We start from the raw sequence: 26864 nt of genomic DNA on the forward strand, positions 1-26864 counted from the left end.
TATATTTTACATTCTAATAGCGATCACCGTAGACAAGGTGTTAAAACCCGCCATAGCGGCACAACCCAAGTAAATCATTTAACGCAGTGGCGTCGGATCTGGACGTGGATCTGTTCACCACGAGCACCACAAAACGAAATAAAATATTGAGCGACCGTTTTTTCATCTAGTTTTCTCTCTCCATTACTCTTAGTCCCTTCTAATTGTATAGCATGTACTTACTGTCTACCATTTTCTTTTATTATTTTAATGTTATTTATCTATACATGGAAACTTGTCATTGGCCTTCTATTATATATATTTTTCTTACTACCTGTGTATGTTAGCTGTAAGTTTTCTAAATAAATAAAATAATAAAATAAATGTTTTATTTGTGGTAGGTCTCATATGTAAGAACATACACACCTGGGTAGGTACCACCGCAATGTCTTTCTGCCGCCAAGCAGCAGTGTGTAGTCACTGTTGTGTTTGAAGGACATTGTAGCCAGTGTAACTACTGGACATAATGAGACTTAACACCTCATGCCTCAGGATGGCGAGCGTTGGAATACCAAACAATAATTTTCTATTCAAGGTGTTGGATGGTGTTTCTAGTTTTATGGGTGGTTGTATCTCTTATCATCAGGCAAACAACTAGCTCGTCTCTTCATTCAAATCAATAAATATTAATAAAAAGTAATTTTAATTTTACACGCCCTAAAGCCACTACTACTCTAAGAGAATTCCGTTGCAGCGGCAACAACATCATACTTTCAGTCGAAATACACTCACGCACACGCCTATATTCGCATTAAACAAAATGATCAAAAATTTTGTAAACAAAACCAGGATTTTTCGCGAAAATATTAGTTATTAATGGATGATTTTGGTACAATGTCAGCAAAGGTGAAGACGAGTGTGGTTTCATTTAGTAACGCTATGTCAAAATGACCCTGTATATTATAAATTTCAAACACATACTTACCAAAAACACGACAAGCGCGACGTTTTGCTGTGGATAACACTTAAATAAAAGTAAGTAATTATATAGGAGAAATTCGCAATAAAACAAAAAGGTCTACGAATAACGTATTTATTTCCACTAGAATTTCAGAACTAGACATTATTGCACTAAACATTACAAGAAACTAAAGTATTCACATAATGTAGTTCATATTTGGTGCGATATTTTAATTTAACAAAGCGCCGCTTACATTTAAACACTTACACTAATAAATGAAATCACAATTTTCGTTATTTACAATTCACTGCAGTGGCGAATGGTGCAATTTCAAAAGGTTATCTGAGGCAAACAAAATTGCCTTATTGCACTGACGGGCAATTTGAAAAAAGTAAAATAAACCTAAAAGTAAAGCCGGTAGGAATCGAGTTGAATTGACGCTCCGCCACTGTTTTACTGATGATTAGATTGCGTTATTTCTTCAAAATACTTTGTTGTATAAGCCTTAATACAAAAGCTGTTCTCAAATACCTATAACCAAAAATATTATTGTTATTTCCGAACGTGATAATCTGTTTTAGCTGTTATTTTCGAATAAATTTATGACCAGGTTATATTATTAAGACTTAGAAAAAAAATTGTTTCTATATATTTATAGTTTAATTGTATGTCCAAAAAAAATTTTTTTAATCCCTTTACACAGAAGCCGACTAATTATTGTGACGTAGACTAATTTTAAAAAGTTTCGTGACAAACAAAGTTTTGAACTTAACTATAAATAAAAGTAAAGGCATTATTTATTTTTTTACACCGTAAAAGAAAACACTTAACTATTTAAATAATTTGTCAAGAATAACATAGAGCCACTAAAAAGCTACTTTAAATACTTTAAATAATTTGGTAAATTTATTCTCAATTGTCAAAATTTTGCCTCTCCAAACATAGCCTTATCGAAGTTTTATATACAAACTTAACTCATCTTTTTCTATATATATTTTGTGAAGGCTTGTGCACACCTGATTGAAACTGCTTGAGCATATACGCGCATTATTATCTTACAATCAACTTTCAACCTCATTGAATTGGAATAGAGTTCATGGATGCGAGCGATAGTATAGTAGGAATTTTCTGGTGTAAATAATTAAAAAAATCCAATAACATCAATATCAGACGAATTATTCAATTTTAGCGGACGTCTGCGTTGTCTTGCAATAATTAATTGCATATTGTAAACTCTATTGCTATGGTATAAGGTGCATATTACCTGCAGAATGAAAATGACCAGTATAAATTACGCAAAAACATAAGGAATAATACACTTCCAAATAAAACGAAAATCATTCTTTGTTATTTTGGCTTTTCGTATTTTAAAAAGAAAATCGTAAATTATGAATAAAAAATAATTACGTCGAATTGATAACCTCCTTTTTTGAAGTCGGTTGATAATTGGGAAAGCCATACACCTTCAGAGAGTGGGACAGACATGGGCATTCTCCTTTGCGTAAAATTTTTGCTACGTCTCACACTGACCTTTAGACGTAATATTACGTCTTATTATTCATTCGTGTTCGTGACGAACAGATAAAACCCAAATATAATATAAACTAATTGAGATTTGTATTAATTTTATTCCCCAAATAGGAACACTGATCAAAGTTGACGTTGGGGATCTAAAACGAGTAGATTTAGATTTTAGGGTCATTAAATACCCTTGCAAGTCTTGGAATGATTTCAAAAGGGTTAATTCGAGTTAGAACTATAATGAAAAAGCACCCACAAAAAATATAATATTCACATCTGTTTTTGTATCAGCATAATGAGCGCCATTTTGGTAGTCCATTCGTTTTGTTTCCAATTACAAAATATACCAATCTGTACGTAATGTTTACAAATTAAACTTAAACTACTTATAAATAAATTAATTATATTTAAATCTAATAAATAACCACTACACATGTCTTTGAAACACAACGCTCTGATTACGAAACGTTTAAAATGCGTTCACAATTTGACATTACTTTAAAAATCCGGAAGTATAAAATCATCAACTTCTAACTAAAATAAATGCGAATGTTCGTTGGAAGTAAACTCAGAAATAGCTGAACGGATTTAAATTAAATTTGCCATACGGATAGATCATGTCCTGGTTTAACGTACAGGGTACTTATTATCCCGGTAATTTGCTCCCATGGAAAATTATGGGATTTTTTTTAAATGGATGGCGCTGGCATCGTAGTTATGACGATATGGATAGCTAATGTTTTAGATTTTTATAGCGGGAAAGGCTTTTCACGTGGACGAAGCCGCGAGCAACACCTAGTCAATGAAACTGCCGCTATACAAATCACCACCATGTTTTAGATGTTATAATTATGTTTTTTATTTTACACTTGACTCAGTCTATTTTTACACACAAAGGTTGACTGGGAGAGAATTTCTATAACAAGTCCGCAAGTTTGAGTGGCGTAGCTTAGAGAGGGAGGCTTCATGTCCAGGGAAAGGCTGCGTCAAAGGCTCCGACTTGAGAGCTAAAAAAGGTCTTCGACTTTGGCTCCGGATGGCCTCTCGCCCGGTTCCTAAGACCAACAAACATATTGGCTCAGGCCCGGGCGACATAAATCCCCTAAACCACTGGCCCGCATACCATTGTTTACCAAGTGTAAAAATAAATAAATATTCCAATCGAATGAAACACTCTTTTATGTTCAAAACAAATGTAACATCTACAAATTAGACCGTTATTTGTGACATAAGCGAGAATGTCGCGTACAAAATACGTCACTTACCTTTGACACCATTCTTGACATGTCAAGTTTCATAACGCTCAATTTCACGCAATATCACTTATTAAATACAATGTCACATATTTTGAACGCACTTTAAAACGTTATAAAGTGAAAAATTGTGATAGAATTTCGTGTTTGAAGCATAAAGAAAGACCATAGGTCATAAGGATAAATATTCAAAACGAGTTTTTAACTACGTGTTACTAAATGAGATATCAGGACCAAAAGGTGTTTTTACATTTATCCAAAAAAATTTTTTATTATAACTGTATCAATAAATTACATGTAAGTATTTCTTGTTTTTTTTAGCCCTGAAACGTTAAATATTTCTCATTATTAAAAGATAATATATTTACAAGGAAATTTTGCGTATCTCTGCTAATAAAGCATTCAAACATTAGGATGTTACATCCTATGCTATAGGTACATACAAACACCTATAGCATAATATTATGTAGTGATATATTTTTATTTTCCCATACACATAATGATGTATATTTCCCTTCTTTCAACCGTATGCGAAAGGACATAAGATCGAGTTTTAATTGTTTAAACTCAGTACACGTCCATGCGTTCAGAACAATAAACCGTATCCATACTCGTAAACTTTCTATACTCTATGGTACCGTAATTTTCAGAGACAAGATGACAATCGTTCTAAGAACTACCGTTCCGTTTACGATCGTTAAGTTAACAAGACATCAGATGCTCTATATTATAAAAAAATTATAATGTGTTAACTATTTTATAAGTTGAGTCACAAATTGAAAATTATATATTTATTTTAATATATGTACAGTCAGCCACAAAAGTAGCCGAACAAACCCAAAACTACCTACACTTTCTTTATACACGTTAAATGCAATAGAAGCATTTATTTTTTTTTTGCCTAAAATAAAGTAAACCCTTTTTAATTTAATTAAATCGAAGAAAAGGTTATTGGCAAAGACTTTTAAATTAATTTTCAGCCACTTTTGTTCTTGACTGTTCATACAATTATACATAATCCGGTAGGGGCGCTGCACTTTGACATTTCTCGTTAACTTAACATCAGTATACGTTGAAATCACGTTACAAACATTATCTAAACACCGAGAGCACGACATCGCAGCTTACACGCCGATTCTCACATGCCTTGTCAGTAATTCATAGATCGTATGAAATTATAAAAAAGTTTATTTGAAATACGAGGAATTTTTTTTAGGATTTTTTTGACAACTGTACGTCAAGACGGTTCTTTTCTATGAATCTCAATTATTAAATAATATAAGCAGCATCCACGAGCTAGTACTATTATAAAGATGTTAGGTACGCGGTCAATTCTAATAATCGAATGCATTTTTTTTATTTTCAAAAACTATTTTTCGGATTTTATTGCGTTTTTTTATATTTTATTTTTTCCTGACGTTTCCAATACTACAGCTTTCATGTTGAAGTCGGAAGAAAATTTAAATACAAAACGAAAGCATCGGAAAACTAGTTTCAATCGATGTCTAACATTCAATAATCATAAAATCAGTCATTTTTATGTTTTGTTTTTTTTTATCAATCCGAAAACATATTTAACGTCTGGCTACCAGACCCACGTTACGCAAGAAGCAAACATTAAAATACATTTACACAAAATACTATCAACAAATCACTGACACGACACTATAGAGCAACAAGTTCTGAAACAAGCATCTTCACACCTAACTCATTTGAATCAACCATTTCAGACATAACTAAGGTGACCATACTTCACGCATTACAGGAATTATCCTGTATTATAATTATATTGTTACTGTTAATAGTACATATTTTTTTATTTAATCGGGAAGAATCGAAGAATCGGGGTGAATAGGGATGGTTTATGTTACGGCTGTTACACAGATGTATTGAGTGAATATTTTGTTTATAAATTGATTATTGCAAACATTACTTGGAAATTTGTTTATTTATTGGATAAGAATAGCATGGGTTTATCTGTCTAATTCGTTTAGTGGAATAACTGTTGTGCCTATTCACCCCACTCGACTATAAATCTTGTTTCTAAAGACAAACCGTCTTACTTACTGGTTGTATACGTTTGAACAGGGTTCAGGTTAGCAAGAAACCCTGAAGTTGTCTTCCGCAATAAAATTTTAAAATGTAAACGTCAGTTTGCTGTGACGTCAATATTACGGCAAACCGACTTTTGCAAATTTTCAAGCTTGTAGAACTTGCGGCGAGTCTTATGTGTTTTGAATTTTTTACGTTGGTGTAAACGCAAGTGCAAGTTATTGCGTAATATATTACTACGAGAACTTGCTAGTCTAAACTTACCTTAGTATACTTTGTTTCGTCTCACCTCATTAAGAGGCTTAATGAGTAAACGAGACAAAACATAGTATATCTATGACAGATAGGTTTATAAGTGACTTTGCCGTAATGCCGTATGGTCACCCTAACCCGTCCATTCGCCCGGCGTGTCACCCCGAGGCGTCTAGTAGAAGAAGAGCAGTCGCTCCTGCGCAGTGCCCGACAGCAGCCGCCAGCCGCGCTTGATGTTCAGGTACTGGATGATGGCGCGCACGCAGATCAGTATACCTGCCAATTGGCACGAAACATTGGACTTTACTTGCCTCCAAACTCCAAAGTAGGAATAGTAATTTTTTTTTTTAATAAATGAAATAATTTATATCGAGCTTATGGCTATCGGGCATAAATTCCATACTCCGCGTTGTTATTGAGTAGAAAAACCCAATATCACTTCCCGATTTGGGGATCGAACCCAAGACTTCAGGATTGCAGTCCCTTAGTAATATAACAATGTCACCGAGGCAGTCTATAGTCTATGAATAATACCAATTACAAGCTTTATATATACCGTCTCACTGTTGGGCGCGAGCCTCCATTACTGAGAGCGTTTAAGACATTATTAACATAAAAAAAATATGATGCTGGCATAGTCTAAGATACTCAAAGCCTCTAAACAAATAAAAAAAAAATAGTAAAAAAAACTAGCCGATAGCCATGATCAGCCACCTAATATAACAAATATTACTAGCTGCTGGCATAGTCTCCTAAGAGACTCAAATCCTAAAAAAAAACACACACACAACATCATCACGCATTTATCCCCGAAGGAGTATGCAGAAGCGCAACCAGGGCACTTACTTTTCGCCAAGTGTGTTCCGTCCAATGATGTGATAGGAGGCGAGCTTATCGCCATATCGGGCATAAATTCCAGACTCCGGTCTGATACTGAGCAGAAAACCCAAATATCACTTTACCCAACCCGGGATTCGAACCCAGGACCTCAGAGCGCTGTCGCACCGCGCATGCAGTACAACTACGCCACTAAGGCAGTAAAAAAAATATGTAAAAAACTGACCGAAAGCCATGATCAGCCACCAGAGCCAGGAGTTCTCGTGCGAGGCGAGTTCCGTGGAGTGCTTCACGATGAGCGTCCACTTCGCGAGCGACAGACCGAACCCGGCCAGCGCGCCGTAGCGGCTCGCCACCGTGTGGCAGAAACACATCAGCAACAGGAACCCGATCCAGTTGAACAGGAACGCCACTGAAACAAACCAGTTGGATGACATGATGCAAGATGGGAGACGAATCATCATCATTAAATAACATATCGAAAATAACATTCGTAAGAACCCCAAGGCGTTTTGGTCCTTCGTTAAATCCAAGAAGCAGTCACATTGTTATCCTTCTGTTATAAAATATGAAGATCGGTCCTCTGAGGATGGAGTGGAGATCTGTAATCTGTTTGGTGATTACTTTCACTCAAATTTTCTCTCATGTTCGTCAGGCACTTACGATATCAATGAGTCTGCCAATGTTTGTGCAGATTTACCATCAATTGAAGTGCGTGAACTTGAGGTGTACAGACTGCTTAAATTTATCGACTCCAATAAATCGGCGGGGCCTGATGGCATTCCTTCATCTTTCATTGTTAAATGTGCGAAAAGTCTCAGTGTTCCTCTCACAATATTATACCGCCGGTCACTTGATCTTGGCGTGGTGCCGAGCATATGGAAATGCGCACTTATTACGCCTATTCATAAAAAAAAGGAGCAAAAAAACTCTGTTGAAAATTATAGACCGATTTCGAAGCTTTGTTTATTCGCAAAAATTTTAGAAAAAATTGTTTATCAACAACTCTACAGTGCTCTCAAACATAGCTTTAGCGATTATCAACATGGTTTTCTAAAAGGGCGTTCCACCACTTCAAACTTGATTCTGTGCAATGACTTCTTAACACATCACATGTCTCGATGTGGTCAGGTGGATGTTATATACACGGACTTTAGTAAGGCCTTCGATCGTATTGACCACAAAAATTCTACCGCATAAAATTACTATCCCTGGGAATTAGAGGTAACCTTTATAGATGGTTTTCGTCATACGTTGAGAACAGGTGTCAAACTGTTGTTCTGAACGGTTTTTCTTCGAGAGCAATGTTTATTCCGTCAGGGGTTCCGCAGGGTCCTTGTTGGGGCCACTGCTGTTCATTATATTCATTAATGACATATCTCACAGCTTTATTCATTCCAAAATATTATTATATGCGGACGACATGAAAATACTTTGCCCAATTGGCTCAGTTGCAGACTCCCTTCGTCTCCAGGACGACCTTGACAGATTTCAAAGTTATTGCTATATCAATAAGCTAGATCTCAATGCCAGTAAGTGCTACATTTGTTCTTACACACGGAAGCATACACCATATCTTCATAACTACTTCTTGTTAAACACCACTGTATCACGTGTGAACTCTATAAGAGACCTTGAGTTACTTTTGACACCAAACTGTTGTTCGATGCTCATGTTGAGAACATAGTTAGAAGGCCTCCATGGCACTTGGTTTCGTTTTTAGACTGTGCTCAGAATTTAGTGACATCAAGACACTCAAAATAATTTATTGTTCTTTCGTCCGCAGCCACCTTGAATATGCCTCGCAAGTGTGGAACCCTATATATGATGTTTACATTAACCAAATTGAAAAAATACACCAAAATTTATACGATATTTGCAATACCGCTCAGGCAATTATTTTAATGACTATTTTACTCGATGTAAGAAATTTCATATTCTTCCATTGCAGGAGCGTAGGCGAATAGCCGATCTAGCATATCTTCTCAATATTCTCAATAGCACGGTTGATAGCCCTGAACTATTAAGCAAAATCGGACTGCGCACACCTTGCACTACGGTTAGAAAACCGAACCTCTTGTATGTTCCATTTGCTAAATCAGCATATCGGCAGAACTCGTACCTAATAAGAGCGTGCAGATCATTCAATGATGTTTCCTCTAATGTTGATATTGATCTCTTTAACTTCAACTGTACTAAATTAAAGAAAACTTTGTGCAATGCATTTTTTCACATATCGTAATGTACATTTAAAATATGTAGGTCTCTAGGCTGGTTATCTGCCTATTATTGTTCTATATTATTGTATTGTATTTGTGAAAACTTTTAATTGACCTTTATCTTTTTTGTTATATTTACTACTTTTTGTTATGCTAGTTGTAAGTTTTCCTTAAATAAATAAATAAATAAATAAATAAAAATAAATCTGTATAACATCGCATTAGTATCAACTGTTATGGTGTAATAATATATGTATAAATAAATAAATAAATAAAATAAAAAATAGTTTTTTACCAATAAAAGACGTGAGGAACATGATATCGGTGCCGAGGAGGCTGTTCTCCGGGTCGAGCGGCTCGGTGCTGCCCTCTGTCTGCTCCACTGTCACAAACGCTGCGAATGTAGGCTGGTGCGGGGGCAGCATCTGCAACACAAGAGTTTATAATAGCCCAGTACATTCCCACTGGGAGGAACAGATCTCTACTACGAAGAGGGTTCAAATATTTTTATACGTGTTCGGGACCATTGCGCCTGATCTTAAGTAGAGAGGAGTCTAATAGAATATTGACTGACGGGAGCTGATTACCCTTCGTCAGTCGACACAATTATGCCGGCCTGTTGGAACTGGATATACACAGGCTGATACAGGAACGCGACACTTGCGTGGGCCGCTATGGCGGGTTTTAACACCTTGCGTACAGTGGTCGCTATCCGGGCGGATATAAAACATATCCTACCGTTGGCAAATCACTATTATATCAAGATGGCTTAGTTACTGAATTCATCACAATGTTTCCTCCCATATATATTATATTAACTTCAGCATGCGAATCCGCCCGCGTGAATAACTTTCCCGGGATAAGAAGTAGCCTGTAGCACTCAGGAATAATGTAGCTTCTTGTTAATGATAAAAAAAAACAAAATCTGTTTAGTAGTTCCTGAGATTAGCGCTTTCAAAATAATTCTTCAGCTTTATAATATTAGTATAGATTTGATGGCATTCGATTTTCAAACGGGACCAGCAAAGGGATCGATTGCATCTAATGGTAAGTGAAGTCACTTTCAGAGATTCCATTGACGATAAACGATTATTCCCCAAGTGTTTATTGGTGGTAGGTCTGCCTGGGTAGGTACCATCGCAATGTCTATTTCTGCCGCCAAGCAACGGTTTGTAGTTACTGTTGAGTTCCGGTGTGGAGGAAATTGTAACTACTGGACATAATAAGACTTAACATCTCACGTCTCAGGATGGCGCGTAGTGGAATACCAAATAATACTTTGTAATTCAAGGTGTTGGATGGTGTTTCTACTGTTTATGGGCGGTCGTATCGCTTACCATCAGGCGAACGGCAAGCTCGTCTCATCATTCAAAGCAATAAAAGTTGACATTATACGCAAATTGATCCCGAAATGCAGTACATGCAGGTCATTATAGCAAGTTTTATACTTCGTGTACAGTATTCGCTATTGGGATAATAATTAAAATTAATACCTAACCACCAGCAAAAAAATAAACTTAATATCTAGTATAGTGACATCATTATATCAATAAACAGAATCCCAAGACTAGCAAACACTTGAAATATTAAGTGGAGTATAGTAAGTCCAAGGTATCTATGGCGAATCTTATCGCGTTTTAGGTAGGCTAGGCAAATAATTTCCGCAAGTCCGCTATCTTATCCAAGGCCGAATAGATACATGCCTAAATACATCGATATATATGTACTACGTATTAGATTTGCCGTTACGAACATTCATTGTGTTCAACTGAATTGCAATCCATTCAAACTGACTTTAGTATGGTCTATATTGACAGCTTGTGGTTGTGTACGGAGTGGCGCTCATGATATAAGAACTCGAGTCTAAATGTAAACCTGGATTTGAATAAAAAATATTAGTCAAATAAGTAAAATAATTTGTTGTTCAAGTGAACAAATAGGTTATAACAGTGACGTTTTGGTTGCCATTTTAGTTCAGATTTTGAACAAATAGTTTACATGGACGTTCGTGTCTATAGAATATACGTCAATGCCTAAATATTTATCTAACTGCTAGTCACATTTGTATGAACATTCAGAAATTGTTTACAACCTCTGAGTATATGCTACAGGTCACATAAACAAATAAGGCGATCAAATACAAAAGTCTTACTAACCCTTGCTTCGCCCGAATAGCGATCACCGTACACAAGGTGTTAAAACCCGGCATAGTGTATAATATAAGTGTATAGAGTTCCGGGATCAGCCTGTGTATATCCGATTCCAACAGGCCGACAATTGTGTCGACTGACGAGGACTAATCATATCTCGTCAGACATTCTATTAGAACACACTTCACTTACCATAGTTCAGTTCAACTTTGCTGTGCTTGAATAAAAAAAAAAACTTTTTGGGACTCAAATCCGTCCCAAAATAATTGGGGGCGAGTCCATCTCTATCTCATGTAGAGTATCCGAAGCAAAAATATGTAGAACATGCATGTTTTAAGTTGCGTCACACGAACATGCAGTTCTGAGGTTGAAGACGCGGTTGGCGTTCTGCCAGCTCTGAGCGCACCCTACTAATTACCAGCCCTGACGTCTGGCACACAGTCTGGCACTAAGCCCTTATTGCATTCTTATTACATAAGTTTGTTATTGAAAATGGTGTGACACTTTTTTTTATACGAGCAGCCTTGATAATCAATACAGCAATAAGTCGGAAAGGCGTTTCTGATCTATTACATGTTTACCTACATTATATTATAGTTGTTACTGCTGTTTATCAAATAAGGAAATGCAATTCTAATTCATGTAGACGTACGAAATCTAGATAGGAAGAAAGTTCGTTTAACGTGCATTCCAAATCAGTAATAAAAAATGGCTGCCTTTGACTTACTGCTCCCTCGATAACCACGGCCGATCAGTTACTTCTCCTTCCCCAGATATCCCCTCCAAACTTTCCTTGAAGGCCCCGCAGCCACTAAGCTGAGGGATTCCCCCCATGTAGAATGCGGGGTCCAATACAAAAGAAAACTCAATGCAATATCTGGAAGGTTCAAATTTGCTTTCATCACAGCATGAAATTCAGTGTTTGTAATCATTGTATGACGACAAAGATGACCGAACTCATTGTTAAGTGAGATGTATTTACTAATCAATAGAGGCAATTGCGTCATTTAAGATTCTTAGTACGACCTGATGACTAGCTCATTGTTTTAAATACCTACATCTATTAAGACGAATGAAATAGCACCATTTTTTTATTATCTTTAGACATTTGGTATAATTGTTCTAATTTGAAGGAGATTTTAGCCAGTGTCATTGACTGAGTCCGTGGCGTAGTTGTGATAGTACGGTTTGAATCCTGGGTCGGGCAAAAATAATTGTGCCTGGGATTTTACATCTCAAAAATTACTCAGTCGCAGCTCGGAGTCAGGAAGTTGGCGGTGTGGATACCCTCGTGCCTCGGAAAGCGCGTAAAGCCGTTGGTCCTGCGCCTGATCTCTCTTCAGTCATGTCGGAATCCGTCTGACCGGACTATGAGAGTGAAAGAACAGAGAATGCACCTGTGTATTGGGCACACACTTGTGCACTATAATATCTCCTGCGTATTTGATTGATCTCCGTTAATGTGATAGGCGGCGAATTTCGGCATATCGTGAAACTCCAGATTTTCGGCTGACACTGAATAGAAAAACCCAATATAATTTTACTCGATCCGATCAAACCCAACGAGGCAGTCTTTAGTTGTTAAGTGTAAGTGGAGTGGGGTCACATAGACTGTCGACTGACGAGAGATGATTACCCCTTGACAGTTGACACAATTATGCCGGCCTGTTCGAACCTGATATACGGCTGATCACGGAACGCGACACACTTACGTGGGCCACTATGGCGGGTTTTAACAAATTGTATATGGTGATCACTATCCGGGCGGATATAAAATATATCTTACTACCAACAAACTCATAAAAAATAATTTCTCAGTAATCACTATCGAATCTTATAGGGTCAAGTCTGACTACAGGCTGTAATAAAGTTATTTTAGCGTTGGTTTGGCATTTCACCGGCTTTGCCGCCCCGTTGCGGTGTCGTGCCAACGCGGGGTAGGCGGTGTATTAAAGGTCAAATGTGCAAGGTCGATAAAGGCTATTTTGGTGTACAATTTCGCTCATAATTTACCTTTAAGGTATTAACCCTAGCGAAGCGTTCCATTATTATAATGGGATAATTGTCGACTTAATTAATAGTAACTAAATGATAAAACTCACTGCCAATTTTCTTTGTTAAAAATAATCCTTCACCACTTATAATAGTCTACTCTGCTATAATGTAAGTACGTTCATAGATTTTGTTGCATGTTTTTCTCAAAAACCTCTATTAAACGCAAACTGCAAAAACATTCATACTAAATGAACAAGCCTTCATTATTTATAAGTGTTTATTAACGGCTTAAGTCATTAACTAATTAATTAACTAAAAAACGTTTGTAAAACAGCACTTGCAATGTCTTATTTTTATTCCCCTTTTAAAGGCTGGAATAGGAATACACAATGAAAAATTCTCGTAGCATGGAACGTGACGTTTACAAAAAATATATATTTTTAAGGTTGAATAATACGATTCCCTGTACAAGGACGTCGCCAGGGGCAAGGAGGGGCAGCTGACCCCCCCCCCAAAGATTAAAAAAAGTTGCAAAATGTAAAGCAACCAAAGTCCTAAGTCTTTGACTTGACTTGCTTGACCGAACATTCCCGTACGTCGAAACTTGAATGAATTCCCCATTTCCATTCCTAATATTAAATTACGTTTTGTTCTATGTTATTGTTAAGGCGGGAGAAAGGGATTGGGAGAGGAACATTTGTTCTAGACTTTACCTACAATTCCTACTTTTCTCAATCTCCATATCAAGTTGCTCCCCCCTGGACCATCGGCTAGCGACGCCCTTGTCTCTGTATTAGAGTGGTGATGCTATTTAAGCGAACATTTTAATCAAATACGTTTTATTATTATGTTTGTTTGACATTAAAATATCGGTTTTGGATGTATTAGTTTCAATTCATCTTTAATACCTACGATTCGTATCAAATATGACGTTTCGAAAACAAATCTCTAATGGAATTATTAGCTGATTAAAAATAATTATTATTTATAAGTTATCGTTACAGTTAAAACACACTTATTACACACATTGTTTATACAACAGGTTAATGACAAATAATAACTAGAACCGTATTTCGTTTATCATTCCCGCCATTGTTCAACGAGACATCTGTGTATACCACGCTTTAATCAACAATATGTTCTAATTAGCATAAAATGTACAGTTAGTTTCGACGAGGTCTATTTGGATGCGTTTCGGTAAAAAATATTAATTATTTGAAACATTATCTGTTTTAATATCAGTCCTGTATTATATACTGTCCCACTGCTGGGCACGGGCCTCCTCTACTACTGAGAGGGATTAGGCCATAGTCCACCACGCTGGCCTAGTGCGGATTGGTAGACTTCACACACCCTCGAAATTCTTATAGAGAACTTCTCAGTATCTGTTATATTTCTAGACAATTCTGTGACGAATGTGCTATGTTAAACTAATTATAAGACCGCCTGTCCACTGAAGCGGAGCGATGTTACGGAGCTCGGATGAGAATGGTATTTTCCAATAGGGTTTTGATGTCAGGCAGTAAAAAACTAAGCCAAAATTTTACTGCAATTTATCTTAAAAACATGTTTTGTGTTGAGCACACGTTGAATGGGCTAAATGATAAAGGTATGTGGGAGAATAGGATAATATAATTATCAATATAATCTAGTTTAGATAACATAATCTATATGCAAAGTATTTATTTGTTTCATCCGTTTTCAAAAATTAAAATTAAATTGAATTGTTACATTTAAAAAGCTACATCATTCTCCAAAATTGTATTCATCCGATAATTTTGGAAATGATAGTTAAACCGCTTGGCAATCACGTCCAGGATGCCGGTACTACCTACTGTTTTTAGGTTATATAGCATGGAAGACGCATTTTTACGAATTATGGATTGAAAGTAATCCGTACGCGCGGGTCATCATTATTATATAAATGCCATCTATAACAAGATATTTTAAATAGTGTCCCTTGGCGACGTTCCTGCAAATACTCCATTCCCTGTACCATATATTGCCTATTTTTTTTGTCGCGAAGAAAGTCCCTTATTACTACCCTCCAGCCTTCTTGAGGGGCGACTGAGCGGTTATGGTGGGGTAACCGTTGCCTTACGGCCCGACAAAGAGCCGCTTACCATAGCCATATCTAGCCAGTTCTATACGGCATTTTTATATTTTTACTTTGTCAGTATAACTTTGCTTTGTCATGGACAATGGACATACACCCTAACCATCTCGTGTTAGAAATGAATGAGCATGTCACGTCTATTTGACGCTTGCGAAATATTACTCGCGCGTGTCAGCCGCAGTCACCAACGTCACTCCTGCCGAGGTGTTAAATATGTTTTTTCGATCTTTGTAGTCATAAAATCGGTCAAGGACGTGGTGAGTGGGTAGACCTTGTAATTTTTAATATCCAATACCCTTATAATGTGGCAAAATAAACACTACACAAATGTTAATATCGTCCGATTATGATGCTTGTGATTAGTCGTGAGACTAACGCTTGAGTCACGTGACGATCTCTCGACCAATAACAGTCACACGACACGAACGTTCGTGTTATATATTATTTCACATTTTAAGGGTGCTGGCCGTTATTTCATAATGACTCGTTTGATATCAAAAAGCGCACGAAACACAGGGGGTAATTGTTTCGACATAAGAAAATGTACGTAGTCCTAGCGATCATGAGATGTCATTATACCAAAATGAATCGTTCAAATTTGGACCAAATTTGACAGTTACGTACGCTAACTTATGCCGTGACTATCGCTCCTCGTATGCCTCATTTAATTTTGCCTTAAAACTTCGACGCAGACACCTAAACATACAATAATCATGCCTATTACTTTACACCGAAAATATATTATTAGTCGTACTAAGGATATACCTATAGGGTATTTAATAACTTTGATATCTGGTACGTTACCTGAGGAGGCCCCTCGCCTTCCATCTGTTTCTCTCGCTGCACCTCCTCATATGTGGGTAGTTTGGAATTCGCGGCGACATCGTACGGCGGCGGCGCCGAGAAATCCGCCTGCGGAGGCGGTATCTCTTGCATGTTATCTGAAATACACACAAACTTAATCAATATATTATTTCAATAAATAATGATGTAAAAACCACCCATTTATAAATTTTTAACCGACTTCAAAAAAGGAGGAGGTTATCAATTAGACATGAATGTTTTTTAAGAGTAGGTAGAACATAGATTATCGTAACAACAAAATTGAAAATGACTTCTTAATGTTAAGGAAATAATTCAGAAAACTGCATGGATTATAAATTTGTGTGGTCACATTAGGCTAATATGATGTAGAAAATATCTAAGTTTTCAAATATATACCTGTATTTAGCAGGGGATAGGCAATTGGAAGACTTTCATAATCAGGATTATAAAAATTCTATACTCAATATTTTAAACCCAAATAACCTAGGTTACACATTCCCTATCAAAATTCAAAAATTTTATCAACAGAAACAATTTTTCCTTTTTTACAGAAGTAGCCCAAAATTTCCTCATGATTACAAATATTTTAAGAATAATATAGGCTTATTTAAGGTAAAAAATCAAGCACACTACTGCATGCATAGAAATAAGAACAATGCTAATTTAATAATAAATATGCCTTTTAAGTTTCCACAGAAGTGACAGGTGTATAGTTATTTATCTAGTTGAGGACAACTAGTTGCATAGCTTTGTAGACATTTAAGTAGGTATGTTTAGATGTAGATAAATAGTTTGTTACATAATATTCTTACTTTACTTGATACCAACAAAGATTTATTTATAATTGTTTTTTTAGTAACTACACTTGTGTGAAAGAAGTGTAGTAAAAAGCTGCATTGTGTACCTTTATGGGACAAAATATATCCTACATTACATGTAAATCAAAAACATGGTGTGTGTTAAATTTCATCTTGATCTGTTCAGGATTATTCAGATTTACTTCTAGCAAAGCCCAAGCCCAATACTTCCACCAACTTTCTCATTCATTACATTAGTAAGAAATACAAGAAAAAATTAAATGCTAAAAATAAATCCTTTGTAAATAAAGTAATTGTATATTTTTAGATTTTTTACTTAAAATATTATTAACTATATGATAACATGGGTTTATTTACTTTATTGTTGATGCATAAAGGTCATTGTACAATATAAACCGAAATACAAATGATGATAGTTATTGTGACTGATAATAAACAGCATGAATATTACATGATAATAATAATAAATCAATTGGATCAGAGATAGTCAGACAACATAATACAACAATTACAAAGAAGTGACTGTGTTGTCTATAATTATCTATATTACATGAAATCTTTATCAGATATAAAGACCACAGTTTATTGGTTATTCTGCTTGTGGGAAATAAAAAATTTGCTCAAATTTCAGAGTAACTTCCACTAGTAATTTGAAAAAAAAATTGTAATTAAGTATTTTGGCTTTAAAAATATAGTACAACAGTTTTTTTTTACTTATTTAACGAGCTTCATCATATTTGTTAATTGTCACTTCAAATAGAGGCTAACTTAGGGGGTGTCGAATTGGGTAATTGCCCTGAGCCTTGCACTTACAGGAGCCTCATACAATGCCTTGAAAGAGTGTTATTTACAATCTTTTCAACAAAACTGTTAAACCCAGAAATTTTGTTTTACTCCACCTGGAGTTTTATTGTTTTTGATTTCGCCTAGGGCTTCACATCCTTTAGGACCACCATTTACTTCAGAGTACCAACTCCTGTATTTTACAAACTTCAGAGTACCAACTCCTGTATTTTATAAATAGCGGAGATGGTACTCTGAAGTAACACATTAATATTTTTCATAGCATAAGTGCGGTTGAACAACATTCTTGAGGTATCTTTTATTATCATTAATGACCTTTGCATTGACTGCTAAAGTTTCTTTATAATAGCCATAATTGCAATACATTAAGAAATTACCGATCTAAAAATATAAATCAATATTTCAACTGTATGTTAAAGAAAATGTTAATATGTATATTTTGCTGATAAGTTAATCAATTATTGATTCAATGCATACTATATTATTATGTTATATAATAAATATCACTCCAATACTTATGATCATTATAAAATTTGCAATTATAATTGACAATGACTTTTACCCTCATAAAGTTACATTGTCTTATTGATTAGCAAATAGTAAAAAACGGTGTTTAACTATACATGTCATTACATTGATAAATATGGAACAAGGTCAATAAATGTTTTTGTCACCGTATAAATATTATTTCATGGATAAAATTATTTGATAGAAAACAATTTCAACTATATCTATTCAATGTTAGTTTACATTCTAATGTAGAATTTTACGGAAATATTTCCTTTAAGATACTATAAGGATAAAAAAATTACATTATTCTGGAACAACTATGCCTACAACAAAATTAAAACAGTATGAATCAACCGTAGTTATTGGAAACATTCTTATCAGTAGGTACAACCAATAGGATTGTCGTACATAATAAATTATAACTCACTAATGTCCATGAACGGAGGAGGCATATTTTCCATCGAAGCAGGGAGGATCACTCGCAATTGACCCGATGCATGCACATTATCAACTCGAGGGTGGCTCTGTAACAACACCGTGGACACTTTCACATACTGCACATACTATACGCAAGCAGTTACATAAATAAACAATGAAAAAACAATTATTCTAATCACAATCACCGTACCATGTTTATTGTCTCATAAAAACTGTTACACGAAATTCTACGACACCGGAGTGCTTTCACGAATACTTGTGAACGATGCGATTTCAATTAATATGTATAATTTGATAATACACCGCGCATCATCCAAGGTTTTTCCGACAATTTAACAAACAGCGAAGAACGAGTTGGCGCACCCCCCTAGGCGTTCAATGACGTTTGTGGTCAATGTTCAGAAATTAAACTAACAATCTGATTCTAGGAACGTTACATAATAATTAATTAGAATATTTATATAGACTCTCCTGGTTGATTTAATAACTTGAAATTAATTACGTTTAATAACGGTAAGATAATCGACATTTCTTTTTGCGAGCTCTTTGGTATATGAAATATTATATTTATTTTATCAGTCATTATAAATAAACGTACACAAACTTTTCGAACGTGTCGAATTAAACGTCAATTATAAAAATGTTGTCATATCAAAATACTCCAAGTCTGAATTTAATTATTCATATTATCAACTTCAAATAAATTTATTCGATATGACCAAACGGGTTGTTCTCAGTAGTATCATAGGTAGCAGTATGTTTATATGTACATTTTAGCTTAGAATTTTCTTTTAATCCGGTGTTTATACTCTACCCCAAACTCTACCCCATTGGTTTTATTTATTCGCAATTTTATTGGCAATCATTGTACCATATCTGTCATTGTCAAATTGTAAATGTTTTTGGGGTGTTGATATAAGCGTGTAGGTGTTCATGATTTATCAAGTTATTTAGAAATTAATATACGATGAAGACAGCACTAATGGTGGCTGAAAAGCCATCGTTAGCTCAAAACTTGGCTAACATACTCAGCAACGGAAAATGCGGCACCAACAAAGGTAACATTATTGACCGTGGCGGATTTCGTATTCATAAGCGTGTATTTTCTAAATAAATTACATCACTTCAGGAACAAACGCGGCATGTGCTGTACACGAATGGAACGGAACGTTTAAAAACGAGCCGGTTCATTATAAAATGACGTCGGTTTGTGGGCATGTGATGAGTTTGGATTTTACGGGTAAATACAATAATTGGGACAAAGTTGATCCTATTGAGTTGTTTAGCTGCCCTACGGAGAAGAAGGAGGCGATGCCTAGACTGAGAATACCGGCGTTTCTGTCTCAGGAGTCGAGAGGGTGTGACTATCTCATACTGTGGCTTGATTGTGACAAAGAAGGAGAGAACATTTGTTTTGAGGTGAGTGGTGTGAAATTAAGTCCTCAGTCTACATAGCACTGCTAATGTTATATTACGATTGGTTCAGTGTGGATTAGGATTACAATTCTCATAGTAATTGTCAAGTCATATCTTAATTTGGGATAAGGATTATTATGTGACTCTCAGGTGTAGCCAAAGCATTATAAGGCATAATAATTAGAAATAGTGAAACAAGATCTGTCACCATTACTTACTAAACTTTGGGACTATTTTAGCAACAGATACTATTTATATTTGATACAGGTACTGCCTTAGTGGTAGAATTGAATTATTGTATGACTGCAGTGCTGAGATCTCGAGATTCATTTAATAAGTTGAATAATGTGGTTTAGGGTTTATCTACTAAGTATCAACATCAAGTGTGGAATTTATTCCTGATATAGCTATAGGCTCACTGCTTATCTCATTGTAGGAGAGAAACATATAGAGGAAAGTGGATGCACTAGTCACGGCTTTGCCTACCCTTTCCAGATAAAAAAGGTGTGTCTGTGTAGATACTACATACCTCCATCTTATTCCAGGTAATGTCCTGTGTACAACCATATATGAAAGGGGATGTGTTGTCTCCTCAAGTGACATACCGGGCAAGGTTCTCGGCTATCACAGAGAAGGACATCAAGGCGGCCATGTTGAACCTAGTCAGACCTAATGAGAATGAGTCGCGCAGTGTGGACGCAAGGCAAGAACTTGATTTGAGGATTGGTTGTGCATTTACTAGGTTCCAGACTAAATATTTTCAAGGTGCATCTCATATTTTTTTTATTCATTTATAATAATTATATATCTGATGAAAATACTATTTTGTTTTGCTAGTTATTTTAATATTGTAGTGACAATTATAAATATAAATAATTTAAGACATATTGTATCACTGATAATTGAATAGTATTTGTGACTTATTTCTTATATTAATAGTGTAATGAGAATCTAAAACAATTGTTTTTAATTATAGGCAGATATGGAGATCTTGATGCATCCCTCATATCCTACGGACCGTGCCAAACACCGACTCTAGGTTTCTGTGTACAGCGCCATGATGAAATCCAGACTTTCAAGCCTGAAACATATTGGGTGCTCAGAGTGACCGCAAGTACATCTGAGGGTAGGGAGTTACCCCTTGAGTGGAAGAGAGTGCGGTCATTTGAGAAGGATATAGCAAATATGTTCCTTGCGGGCATCAAGGAGATTAAAGAGGCAACGTAAGAGTACTACTGCTATTGTTGATAATAAACTTTAGTAAAGTAATGCTATTGCTTAATACTTATTTCTACACATAAGATTCCTAGAACTATTTGAGTATGGGTTGTATAACAATATCTTATTTGTTTATTTTCTATTCAACAAAATACTTATAATAAAATGTTTAAATAAAATATGTTATGTAAGTTTATCTTGATGTAACCCTATGTTTTGTATTGTATTATTTACCTTATTCCACAGGGTAGTTAATATTCAAGCTAAAGAGAAGATTAAGCCACGTCCAGTGGCCCTGAACACTGTGGAGCTGATGCGAGTTGCTAGTGCGGGTTTGGGTATGGGACCCCATCATGCTATGCAGGTTAGTTCTTCTTAACATTATTGCATAGTTGAAGTTAGGTATTACTTCTTATACCAGATTTCTAGTGGACTGAATATACAGAGTCTTCTGCATACATAGAGAGATAGAACATTTTCTATTCCTGGTATCCTAATTCAGTTAGGTTGTGGGTTAAATTTTTTTTGACAAAAGGACTGAAATCCTATACCAACGTATAAAATTTTAGAGTTTTTTATTTGAACGCGTCAATCTGAGTAACCATTTATCTGATTTTGAAATTACTTTTAAGTGTTATATGCTACTTTTTATCCTAGGAAAATATTTATCCCGGAAAACGCGGTCGTTAAAGCTGGTTATCTATAATTTAATGTCTAATAATTTTAACTTTGTTCTCAGGTCGCCGAGCGCTTGTACACACAAGGTTACATCTCATACCCGCGCACAGAGACAACTAGTTATCCAGAAAACTATGATCTCATGTAAGTAGATATATTATATTAATTTGAATCACTAACAAGTTCTTTAAAACAAACTGATAGATCTTATCTATTTTTTTATGAGTTGATGTAAGTTAAAAGTTTATAATTAGATCTTTACATCGAGAGATATGGTAAAAATTGTTTTCGGTAGAAAAAACATTGGATAAATTTAAACAAATTAAATGTTTGAGTATTTATTTTCACCGAAACTAAGCAGCACTTGTATTATGAGCTGACATACATATTACAATTGGAATTAATAGCATCATTAGAGTATCATCTTTTTGCCTCCAGGGGAACACTACGCCAACAACAGAATTCAGTAAAATGGGGCACTGAGGTGCGAGCGATCATTGCAAATGGTATCAATAAGCCGAAGAAAGGTCACGACGCTGGTGACCATCCACCCATCACGCCAATGAGACCGGCTAGTAAGTAATCGAACATTGCAGAGGCCTTAAATCTTTTTGTAACCTTTAAGTGATCTTTTGAGTGGTGTATCTTTTATGTTAAAATAGTGGGGTTTTAATTACTTTTATCAAAAATGTTCGTTACACAAGATCTGTTCCGAAACTATCAATATCTAGAACAATTTAAAATCCTTTGAAATGCTCTTTTGTTTCTTTCATGTTAATACGTAATAGTTGGGTCTTTATTACTTTTATCGAAAATGTTCGTCACACAAGATCTGATCCGAAAGTATCAATATCTAGAACAAGTTAAAAGCCTTTTAAATCGTATGAAAGGGGTTAGTGTCTCTTAGTACGCATGGCTTTAGTTTAACCTGAAATATAGTACATTGAAAAAAAAAATTAAACATTATAACGTTTCTCACGAAATATATATTAATTAAACAATCATCAATCTTTCTCCTTTTGCAGCCGAGGCGGAGTTGGAAGGCGACATGTGGCGCATATACGACTACGTGACGCGCCACTTTATAGCGACGCTGTCACGCGACTGCAAATATTGCAGCACCACCATTACCTTCCAGATTGGAACGGAAACGTTCTACTACACCGGGAACACCCTTGTGGACGCCGGGTACACCGAGATCATGCATTGGCAGGTATGACTTACCCCAAATATTTGAGTTTGGGGTAAAACATTTAATATTTACTTAGAGTTATTATTTACGACACTATCCTGCACTGACAATTCACACTTCAACTCTAAAAGACAAAACCTACACTGGTAAGCATTAGACACGGATCGAAGGGACTTTAACAATTTAATTTAAATAATTGTGTGTTTTGAACGAATAATAGGGAGGTGGTTTACCCCAAACATTTTAGTTAACCTCCAATAATAGATATAAAACTTATGAAACTATCCTGCCCTGAAACCCCATACAGAAACTACATCGGTAAACATAAGATACGGAACCGTGGAACTTGTTGACTCTCTGGAAACACTAATATAATTTTAAACATTAATATAAATGTGAAATGGTTGTCTGGAAGAAATCGCCGATTGCTATTAGTCTGCCATTTGTACTTTCTTTGTTCATAATCTCTATTGTATATTTACCATAAGACTTGATGTACAATAGAATTTAATAAATAAATAATTGTATGTTTCGCCCTAGGCATTTGGCAAAGATGAGTTCGTGCCAGTATTGCAAGTGGATGATTTGTTGCGAGCGCATGACCATCGTCTCGTTGAATGCCAGACCTCGCCGCCAGACTATCTCACCGAGTCTGAGGTAAGATATTTTACATTTTGGTTGTTTTTATTCGCTCTAATCATTGCTGTAAGGTAATGAAGAAAGCAACAATTTGAAGGTTCTAAAAGGTTCTCCAAAAAGGTATATAATAATATCAGCCCCGTATTATATCCTGTTCCATTGCTGGGCATGGGCCTCCTCTACTACTGAGGGGTTAGGCCTCCAAGAAGGTATTGCTTCTTTTTCATAGGCTGGCAAAGCACACTTATAAAACATTTTTATTGCCTTATTAAGCTGGTTCACCATCTGTGCCAGTTTCTCAAATTAATATTAAAAATCAATACTTAATGGTTATAAGTATATGTTTTCAAACAAACATTATTTCAGGTAATCACCCTAATGGAGAAGCATGGTATAGGAACCGACGCGTCCATACCGGTCCACATTAACAACATATGCCAACGGAACTACGTTACCGTCGGCAGTGGAAGGAGGCTCGTCCCCACCAATCTGGGAATAGTGCTTGTGCACGGGTATCAAAAGGTGAGATTTGATTGACTGATTATATTTTAGTATTTTTTTAAAACCGTATAGGTCTTGACAGTGAGTGATCACAGCCGCCTAGTCCAGTTGTATTGAATTTGATTCAGATATTTAATGTGATTTGGGAAAACTGTAAACACATCTAAAGAATGCCAGATTTTTTATTAAATAAAGCTTTCTTTTTGGTTTGTTTTAGATTGATCCAGAGCTAGTCCTACCCACAATGCGTTCAGCAGTAGAGGAACAGTTGAATCTGATCGCGGTAGGTCGGGCCGACTTCCAAGCCGTACTCTCCCACACCACTGAGATATTCCGACGCAAGTTCCAGTACTTCGTGAGATCTATAGAGGCCATGGACCAGCTGTTTGAGGTCAGCTTTTCGTCTCTGAAGGCGAGCGGTAAAGCGCTGTCAAGATGTGGGAAGTGCAGGCGGTACATGAGATATATTCAGGTAAATTTATTAATTATAAAATCTGTTTTGAAAAAAAAAACTAAAGTAAATTGTTTTTAAATATTATGTACTCTTATAGCAATTTCTACACAACACCCGGTTATAGACCCAATGTATTCTAAATATATTGACCAAAAAAAAGGTTATTTTCTAGTAATGGCGAAGGGTGAAATTTTTCAAAAGGTAACCCAAGGCAAAAAAAATGCCTTAGTTAACACATTGCAGCCAATTTAACAGAAAACAAAAACTAAGACAATCATAAACAAAGTTAAACACGAAGCCGGTAGGAATAGGATTGTATGGACGCTTCGCCACTATTTTCTAGTGTGGTTGCTAGAATTATGTCTTTCTTACTTACTCGATATACTTCAGTTGATCACCGAGTTAATAAATATATCAACTGCCCTCTAAACAGAAATTTTGTTATAAACAGGCCAAACCGGCGCGTCTCCACTGCTCACACTGCGACGACACGTACGGCCTGCCGCAGAACGGCACCGTGCGCATCTACCGCGAGCTCAAGTGTCCGCTCGACGACTTCGAGCTGCTCACCTGGTCCTCGGGCAACAAGGGCAAGAGCTTCCCGCTCTGCCCATATTGTTACAACCACCCACCGTTCAGGTAAGTAGTTCGTAGCTAGCTTCAGGTCAATATCAGCTTTGTTATGTCTTTCATGGTCTAAGACACTAATCAGTTATTGTAAAAATATTGGGGTAAAAACACTGGTTATATTATTGGGGTAAAATTTCATTTTTTTCATTTTATTCGGGTTAAATATAAATTTGATTTTCTGTTTTGTGTTTAAACGAGTTATTCTTTACATTTTTGTTAGAGTATATAAAGTCATTAGAATAATTTTCTATTAAAACCGGGAACATCTTTACCAAGTTGTCAATCAAACATACATTGCTGAGTAAGAAATGCCACTGCACATTTATTTGTGTCAATGTTGCGGAAGGGGTCATCCATTAATCACATGATGTTTTTTAGTGACTAACTCCTCTTCCTGGTAATATGTGGTGAGGTTTTAGATTACCCCTCCCTCCTACCCACAATCACGTGAATTTTTTTGGCACTAAGTATATTGAAACTTTTAGTTTAAATCGCGCGATCAACGAAAAATAAAAACACGTGAAATCTCATTATCCAGCCCATCCCACATTCTTATGATATTTCGTGATTATATTTCTGAATTATAATCCCCCTTTCGAGCCTAACGTGATTAATGACCCCTAACATGGTATTACAAACTTTATCATGTTCAGAAAACGAGAAAACAAGTTCCTCCTACTTATATAAATGTATTGTTCCAGGGACATGCGCAAAGGGTTCGGTTGCAACTCGTGCACGCACCCGACGTGTCCGTACGGCGTGAACTCGACCGGCGTGTCGGGCTGCGTGGAGTGCGAGAGCGGCGTGCTCGTGCTCGACCCCTCCGCGCCCAAGTGGAAGCTCGCCTGCAACCGGTGGGTAGCTGCGGGGAACGGACCAGTGTAGTGGAGTGTAGTGTGTGATGGATTTAGGATAAGGGCTTTGTGTTCAGTGGAATACTGTAAATGTTGCTTTTTTATTGAATAAAAGTGATGACAGAAGGACGGGAAGGAAGTTCTGAGATTCCAGGTTGTATAAAGTTATATTAGATTTTTTTATTCGGTATCAGCTCGGAGTCCGGAATTTATGCCCAGTGTAGCGATAAGCTCGCTCCCTATGACTTGATGTGACAGAACTCACTTGGCAAAATGTGAGTGTGAAAACACTTCTACTTACCCCTTCAGGCATAAAGCCGTGATGCCTTAGACAAGTTGCAAATATTTCGATTCTATTCTGCTTCTTTTGTTATTTATTGCTAGCAGGGGCGTTGCTACCGCCGTATCAGCCGTATCAGTGATACGGTGCCCCTGAGCTTTGAGGTTTGTAGGAAGGCGTCTTGTCCAATGCTGATTGTGTAATGTTGGTCAGTTTTTTTATAGGAATTTCGAAGGTGTGTGAAGTCCACCAATCCGCACTAGGCCAGCGTG

The 26864-nt window shown here is 36.1% G+C and overlaps 2 protein-coding genes across 2 annotated transcripts; one reads left to right on the forward strand and one right to left on the reverse strand.

Moving 5' to 3' along the window:
- Positions 1 to 4089: 4089 nt before the first annotated feature.
- LOC119193416 (NEDD4 family-interacting protein 1-like) lies at positions 4090 to 19070 on the reverse strand. Its single transcript, XM_037447014.1, has 6 exons — positions 18921 to 19070; positions 18720 to 18816; positions 16140 to 16276; positions 9370 to 9499; positions 7082 to 7267; positions 4090 to 6294 (listed from the first exon to the last, which is right to left on the reverse strand). The coding sequence occupies exons 1-6, from the start codon at positions 18921 to 18923 to the stop codon at positions 6191 to 6193; spliced, it is 657 nt and encodes a 218-aa protein (XP_037302911.1). The 5' UTR covers positions 18924 to 19070; the 3' UTR covers positions 4090 to 6190.
- A 519-nt stretch (positions 19071 to 19589) lies between these two features.
- LOC119193414 (DNA topoisomerase 3-beta-1-like) lies at positions 19590 to 26343 on the forward strand. The gene is made up of 13 exons (XM_037447013.1): positions 19590 to 19788; positions 19860 to 20149; positions 20692 to 20911; positions 21123 to 21369; positions 21611 to 21728; positions 22104 to 22186; positions 22481 to 22617; positions 23068 to 23255; positions 23775 to 23891; positions 24240 to 24395; positions 24592 to 24846; positions 25280 to 25467; positions 26160 to 26343. The coding sequence occupies exons 1-13, from the start codon at positions 19698 to 19700 to the stop codon at positions 26341 to 26343; spliced, it is 2274 nt and encodes a 757-aa protein (XP_037302910.1). The 5' UTR covers positions 19590 to 19697.
- The last annotated feature ends 521 nt before the right edge of the window (positions 26344 to 26864 follow it).

This window comes from Manduca sexta, unplaced genomic scaffold (assembly GCF_014839805.1).
Source record: "Manduca sexta isolate Smith_Timp_Sample1 unplaced genomic scaffold, JHU_Msex_v1.0 HiC_scaffold_52, whole genome shotgun sequence".
NCBI lineage: Eukaryota > Metazoa > Arthropoda > Insecta > Lepidoptera > Sphingidae > Manduca > Manduca sexta.